The 7,467-nt window shown below is 34.4% G+C and overlaps 2 protein-coding genes across 2 annotated transcripts; both read left to right on the top strand.

Annotated features, from left to right (window-relative positions):
* The first annotated feature begins 477 nt into the window (after window positions 1-477).
* LOC115696408 (uncharacterized) lies at window positions 478-1,937 on the top strand. The gene is made up of 2 exons (XM_030623308.1): window positions 478-481; window positions 802-1,937. The coding sequence occupies exons 1-2, from the start codon at window positions 478-480 to the stop codon at window positions 1,935-1,937; spliced, it is 1,140 nt and encodes a 379-aa protein (XP_030479168.1).
* A 312-nt stretch (window positions 1,938-2,249) lies between these two features.
* LOC115697632 (NADPH-dependent aldo-keto reductase, chloroplastic) lies at window positions 2,250-5,927 on the top strand. The gene is made up of 7 exons (XM_030624713.2): window positions 2,250-2,486; window positions 3,253-3,303; window positions 3,774-3,850; window positions 4,267-4,354; window positions 4,622-4,897; window positions 5,029-5,277; window positions 5,443-5,927. The coding sequence occupies exons 1-7, from the start codon at window positions 2,364-2,366 to the stop codon at window positions 5,527-5,529; spliced, it is 951 nt and encodes a 316-aa protein (XP_030480573.1). The 5' UTR covers window positions 2,250-2,363; the 3' UTR covers window positions 5,530-5,927.
* Window positions 5,928-7,467: the final 1,540 nt, after the last annotated feature.

Below are 7,467 nucleotides of genomic sequence, written 5' to 3'. Positions count from 1 at the left end.
GGAAGGTCAAGTGGGATGATTCTAAGACTGTGTAGGTATGGGACTACACAGTTGAAGAGAGCTTAAATGGATTGATTGGTACTACCTATGTCAACAAGGTGCATCTTGTTTTTCGGTAGCCCATCACGAAAGAACTCCACAGTTAAGCGTGCTTGACCTGGAGCAATTTTAGGATGGGTGACCTCCTGGGAAGTTTTCCCAGGATGCGTGTGAGTGAGGACAAAGCACGCTGGAAACACTCGTGTTGGTCTGTAAAGTTAGTCATCAATCCAGGAAGCAGCCAGAGTGACGTACTCGTGTATAAGAGCCATTCATTCCGTGGGTGTAAGGGCCCAATGGAGGCTTGAAGCGGGGACGTTACACTTTGGTTTTAAGTTTCTGTAATGTAAGGCGGCCGGACAACACTAGCTCCGGCGATGGGAGGCCCGACTAGTAAAGTGTGTGTGTGTGTGGTGTGAGTATCCTAGAGAGAGAAAGATGGGTGTTTGGTGTTTTATTTGTTTAAGAGTAAAAATAGATGAAAAAAATAGTGTAACTATATTTTTCATAATGCAAAATATACTAGTATATTTTTAGTGAATAAATTTATTTTAAGCATATAATAGTAAATTTCTCAACCAAACATATTATAATAGATAATTATATATTGGCTTTATTATTCAGATTATTTTGAGTACAATCATAATCTGTGCCGTTCATTTGTGAAAGTCAAAACTATTTTAAAGAAAGGGACTTGTAAAGCTGTAACAAATGGAAGGGCGACTAATATTTGGAGGGATCCCTAGATTCCTCATCTTAAAGGTTTCATCCCGAAACTAAGGAGCGAGATCTTAACCAATGATAACTGTGTGGCTGACCTTTTGCTGGCCAATGGAGATTGGGACATCCGGAAGCTTAATGTCCTTTTTGATAAAGAAAAAGTGTCTGTAATCGTCAAAGGCAGTAAACCCTCGGGTCTAGGGGATGATAGATGGGTTTGGACTTTGGAGAAAAAAAGAAAATTTACTTGCAAGTCGGCTTATCTGTCTCAAGCTTTGGATAGAGCCCATCAAAGTGCGGTTGCTCCGACACTTTGGAACAAGTTGTGGAATAGAAAATTTTTGGAGAGGCATAAGATCCTTTGGTGGTGCATCCTCTCTAATGCACTCCCTACTAGATCTGTGATTGGAAGAAGATTCCACATTGAGAATACCGATTGCCCTTTCTGTGGTTTAGGGGAGGAATCAATGGAACACCTTTTCTTGTCATGTGATGTGGCAATGCATTTATGGCGTTCTTCACCATGGGGCATTTATCCTATCTGCAATTCTAGGATTCGAGTTTGGGACTGGGTCAAATTCATATGGAATATTAATACTAGGGGGATTCGAGTGGATGAAGTATTTTTGTATGCTTCGATTGTTGTGGAAACTATCTGGAGAATGCGTAATGATTACATACATAACAACTCTCGTCCGAATGTTTTGAACTGTATTGACAAAATTTGTACTTCTTATGCAGAGCTTCATGATGTTTTCTTGCCATGCCCTACCCCTTCTTTGGTGGGGACCTGGAGGCCTCCTCCTCAGGATTGGATAAAATTAAATTGTGATGTCAGGGTGGGCTTGGAAAGTATGTGCATAGCGGTGGTAGCTAGAAACCATTGGGGTGCAGTGGTTCAGATTCACACGGCTCGGTTAGACTTTGCGGATGCATTATGTGGAGAAGCAGCAGCTTGTTCTTCAGCTGTTTCAGTGGCTCTTGAGCAAGGCTTCAAGTTTGTTTTGGTAGAGAGTGACTCGAGAATAGTTATCAATGCTTTCAATGGGACGGAGTCTCATTGGGCGATCGAGAACTATGTCTCCTTTTGTTCTAGGTCTTCTCCCTCTTTTATTAGTTGTAATTTTGTGTATGCTAGTAGAACTTGTAATTTTGCTGCCCATAATGTAACTAATTGAGCTTTTATTCACAAGTTGTATAAAACTATTCCGATCGAATCGGTTCCAGTGAACCTATTATGTAATGACCGACAGGTCTAATTTATTTATTTAATGATACAAATACGTTTACTTTCATAAAAAATAATGTGTGCCGTTCATTAACATGAGATGGTCAAAGTCGGTGGGAATCTTGATAGCCAAAGCACCGTAGGATCAACCCTTTCCACTCGTGCTCCTATCTACACCGTGAAAATTTAGACGGTTAAGATGGTCCACGTAGCAGCCACGTGGCACTATATGAATAGCAGTGATTAAAGGTACAAATAGACGGCCACTGTCTTCTTCGTTCTACTATCTTCCTCGATTCATCCATACAACGGTAGAGATCATACCCATCGAGAGAGAGGGAGAAGAATACCGAGAGCTCGATTAGCGACAGTGACTATGGCGGAGAATGATATTTTGTATTTTGAGCTTAACACTGGAGCTAAAATACCCTCTGTAGGCTTGGGGACTTGGCAGTCTAGTCCTGGTTTGGTAGCCGATGCTGTCACTGCTGCCATTAAGGTCCTTTTAACTTTTCATACTTTATCTAATTTATATTGATTGTAAATGTAAGAATGATATTCGACAAGCTACTGTGATTCTGAGAAAGTAATTTTGTATGTTTCCGTTCTGTATAGTATATATATATATATATATGTACTCTTGATTTTGATGGTTTAGAAATGAAAAATGGCGTGGTGTGACGTAATTGACAGACTTTGGGTTTGTATATAAGCAACACAGTGTATGGGGTTGAATGATGTTAGAAATACATTTTAGAACTTCTGTCTATGAAGGAACTTAGGTGGTTTGATTTAGGGAATGAAAATATAGGAATAGGAATGGAAATAACAATGGAATGATATAAAATTTAAAATTCATAAAAAAACTTAATAAAAAAATCATTAAAATTTTTCCGCTTGTTAATTTGGGATGGTCTTTTTTTTTTTTTCTTAAATAGAATAGTCATTCCACTAAAATGGTAGCATTCCAATACTTTTAAATGCAACTAAATAAGGGAATAAAATAAAAATTATTTCTTTTCCATTCTATTTTATTACCTTCACCCATCAGCTTAAATCATTCCCTATACAGAAGATTAAGGACGTTATTTTCAAATTATAACCTCATTTCGGGTCATCTTTTGGATGATTCTGTAAAGTGAAAATCACTTTAGAATTATCTCGTAAGGCAGTTTTGACATTATATATATTTGATAGGTAAGCCAAATTTTCATGCTGATCATTGGCAATTAACTTTGTGTCATTTTGTGAACTTGTCATTGCAGATTGGATATCGCCATATCGATTGTGCTCAAATTTATGGTAATGAGGCTGAGGTAAATGCACCTTGTCTTTTTTTTCTTTTTCTTTTTAATAAGGGTTCCCTAGCTTTAATTGTCACTCTATTCAAGTCCTGTTGTGCTATAAGGAGTTAAACTGCCTTAAGATACAATATTTGTTTGGATTATGTCTATATTTTTCACTTATTTAATTTAAACAGTTGTGATTCTTTAGACGGTAATGTTATGGCCATGGATATATAAGTGTTAGATGTGGCTCAGTATCATGATCAAATGTCAAATGTCTTTGCTAATCTGTGTCATTATCTAAGCTTGTCATTGCAGATTGGATTCTGCTATTTGCTAATCTGTTCTATATGTCATGATCAAATGTCTTTTAAAATTTATATTTTGTATTCATGTTGTTCTTTTAAAAAATGAAGTTTGTTTCATCAAAAAAAAAAAAAATGAAGTTTGTCAAGTTTGTTAAAGAACTCTTCTGGTTTTCTGATTCTATTTTCTAATAGATTGGCTTAGCTCTGAAAAAACTGTTTGAAGAAGGTGTGGTGAAGCGTGAGGATTTGTGGATCACTTCTAAACTATGGTTTGTGTTTATTATGTTATATAGCTCTTACGTTGTCTGCCCTTGTTGGAGCTTCTTTAACTTTCTTTACATCTTTGTTTCAATAGTTCATTGTACAGTTTTGAACACTATTGGCTTAAACACTAGTACTATGAACTGTTGATAAAATTTCTTCATATTGTGTTCGAAGCCTAAATTTATTTATTTGCAGTTTGAGTAAAATAATAAAGAATATTAATTACTGAGTGGGTTTGTGATCTGATAAACAAATGAACTGAAAAATAACTAGTTGAATTCTTTATCTTATTCTTGGATATAAATTGAAAGAAACATAGTTTAAACTCATTTATGAATAGATGTTGTTGGTTACACCTCTTGTTTCCCACTATATCCAAACAGAGGCTAAGTGTCTTTTACATTTTCTTTACAATCCACAGGAATCGTGATCATGCACCAGAAGATGTACCATTGGCATTGGATAGAACCTTGGGAGACTTGCAACTTGATTATGTTGACTTATACCTTGTATGTCTTACTTTCTAACTTCTAAGCTTATTTCCCAATACTTTTATATACAATGCAGTGCAGAAGCAAAAATATGAATTGAATTACTTTATTTGGATTGTCCTTAGTTCTAGCAACCAAGCTTATTTAAAATGGAGATTTTCTTAAGCAACATTTCAAGAGGAATTCTACTTAGTTTGGATAAACACGATTATCTTTTTGAACAGTTTAAGATAATTATTAACAAAATTATTCCACAATCTAAGTTAAGTTGCTCAAATTTTGAAGATACACTGGCCAGTGAAGATGAAAAAGGGGTCAGTAGGCTTCCAGCCTGAGACCCTTGATCAAACAGACATACCAGCCACTTGGAAAGCAATGGAAGCACTTTATGATTCAGGCAAGGCTCGAGCTATTGGTGTAAGCAATTTTTCTACCAAGAAACTGGCAGATTTGCTCGATATAGCACGAGTTCCTCCAGCTGTTAATCAAGTGGAAATTCATCCTTCTTGGCAACAAGCCAAGCTACATGAACTTTGCAAATCCAAAGGAGTTCACCTTAGTGTAAGTTGTGGCTAAATCAAATTAATTTTTAGATTTAAATGGTTCTACCTTGATCTCAAGCCAAGTAGTTCACCTTCAGTTTACATATATATCAGCTGCATTGTACATATCTTCATATATACTTGTTTCAGGGGTATTCACCGCTCGGTTCTCCGGGCACTACATGGATAAAAAGTGATGTCCTTAAGAATCCAATTCTCACCACTGTAGCAGAGAAATTGGGTAAAACCCCTGCTCAAGTAGCTCTGCGATGGGGCCTGCAAATGGGTCACAGTGTTCTTCCTAAAAGCACAAATGAAGCCAGAATCAAAGAAAACTTTGGTGTTTATGGTTGGTCTATACCCGATGACTTGTTTGCCAAGTTTGCCGAGTTTGAGCAGGCAAGTCTCTTCTTGATAATTTTCTTTAATCATCTAATACTCACCTCACAAAGCAAACAACTTATAATTTTGCATCATCACCTATATAAAGTGATTTTACTATTATGAAAAATTACTTGTCTGATAACCAATTTCTTTTTTTGTTAAATTTTTTCCGAATTTCAGGCAAGACTCCTTAAAGGATCCTCATTTGCACACGAGACTTGTGGCTCATATCGTACCCTCGAGGACCTTTGGGATGGTGAAATCTAAAAAGTTAAATCATTCTTAAACCAAATGGAGAGAAAGAACAGCAAAACAGAAGACACCATTGGCTTGTTTCTTCATTTAATTCTTCTCAAACATTTGGTTGTCATTAGACCTCTTCTGTTTTAATTTCATGGAAAATAAGTACTGGATTTGGTTATGTTTATGGCCTTGGTTTTCTTTGAATATGGTCGTGGTTTACAATCTGGAAGTTTAAGAAATGAGAATGTGGAAAAATGAGCTCATTGGGAGCAAAATAATTTATAAACGAGGCAATATTTTCGGCCTCCGAACAGAAGATTCAAATCAGCTGTGAAATGCTGTGTCTTAAAGTAGTGTTTAACTAATTAACATTCATCATGTAGATCTTTCGTTTGATTATTACTAGGTAATACGCTTAGCTCCGTTATTTTGTTTATTTTTTAATACTAACATTATTATTTTCAAAAAATAAAAAACTATATATAAGTGCAAAAAAACAAAAAAAGAAGACTATTTTAATTAGGCTAATTAGGATTTTTGATCATTGAATTTTGATATGTACTAAATTATGTCCTCTGATTTTTTAAGGTCATTAAAAATACCCCTTAAACTATTGAAATAGTTGGATTTAAGGACTTTTTTCCAATATTAGTAAAAAAATTTAACATGAATGAAAGTTTAGGAGACATGATTTAGAGATTTTTTCTATAATAAACTAAAAATAGATCAAATTTATATTTATGACCCCAAAAAAGGAAATAAACAAAAATAGAAACTAAAAGTTGTTAATTACAAAAATACCGGCTAAGGAAAACGACAGCCTCCATCTTCTTCGTGACCCAGCCGCCATCTTCTTCGTGACCCAGCCGTCGAACCCCAACAATCTATTCTCAACAATTTTCCTTCCAAAACTAGGAAAATCAGATCTAAAAAAAATGTAGATCTCATAGGAAAACAAGTTAAATCCCAAAAATCTAAATACAAAAACGGAAAGAAAAAAAAAATCATCCAACCTCCATTGCTATACAAAAAAAACTCAAAAACAACATTCAGTGAAAAAGCAAATCGCATTTAGAGGTGAAGAATCGAATAGAAGGAGATCTGTAAATCATTGAAACTCACCCATGTAGAAGCTTTTGCCGATCACCATGAATGCCAACGAGAAAGCTTTTACCGATCACCATGAACTCCGACAAGAAGCTTTTTTCGATCAGCCATGGCAACACGACCAACAATAGAGATCTCCATGAAAAGTTGACAAGAGAAGGTCACGATTGAGGCAAATCTCCATAAACGCTTAATTACTTCCAAAATTTTCTGGGTTTTTCTTAGTAAAAACAAATCTGATGTTGATTAATATGTTTGCTTTAATTATTTTTTTAATCAATTATTGTTTAGTTGATTCACATATATTGGTAGTTTTTGTTCATATATTTTCGTATTTTCTGGTTTTTTTTGAAAATCTGGGATGAAAACAGTGAATTGAAGTTTCTGGGCAGTATAATGAGAACAGTGAGTGCGTTTTAAAATTTCAAAATAAAACTATGTTGTTTTAACGTTGTTGTCATGTTTTTTTTTGGTTGTCCATGATCATAAAATAAAAGATGTACAAAAAATACAATAACAGCACAAAAATAATGAGAAATTGAGGTAATTTTATTATTAAGAATAATAAATAATGAAACAAAGAAATAATTGTGTTGACCACAAGAGAAAAAGAAAAAAAAATATTGTATCATAACATCTTGACTCATTTAATCTAAAAATAATTGAATTATTTATTCAGTAGGATTAATCTTTCCATAATTTTCAACATTAAAAATAAAAATTGAAAAGATGAAAGTATAAACAAAAATTTCAAAATATATATATATAAAAAAAAAGAATAAAAAAATTATTTTCATGTTGTTATGAAGTTTCGTTTGAGTTGTTTTGAAATATCTTATCTTTAACTTGAAAATA

This window comes from Cannabis sativa, chromosome 7 (genome assembly GCF_029168945.1).
Source record: "Cannabis sativa cultivar Pink pepper isolate KNU-18-1 chromosome 7, ASM2916894v1, whole genome shotgun sequence".
Classification (NCBI taxonomy): domain Eukaryota; kingdom Viridiplantae; phylum Streptophyta; class Magnoliopsida; order Rosales; family Cannabaceae; genus Cannabis; species Cannabis sativa.
Note: the sequence above shows the minus strand (reverse complement) of the source record. Positions and strands in the feature narration are given on the sequence as shown.

What these genes read in the sequence shown, in the direction of transcription:
- LOC115697632 (XM_030624713.2), top strand. Translation starts at nt 2,364, where the DNA reads ATGGCGGAGAATGATATTTTGTATTTTGAGCTTAACACTGGAGCTAAA. An exon ending in TTTATGGTAATGAGGCTGAG is followed by an intron (nt 3,304 to 3,773) that starts GTAAATGCACCT and finishes ATTTTCTAATAG; the next exon opens with ATTGGCTTAGCTCTGAAAAA. An exon ending in TGGATCACTTCTAAACTATG is followed by an intron (nt 3,851 to 4,266) that starts GTTTGTGTTTAT and finishes TACAATCCACAG; the next exon opens with GAATCGTGATCATGCACCAG.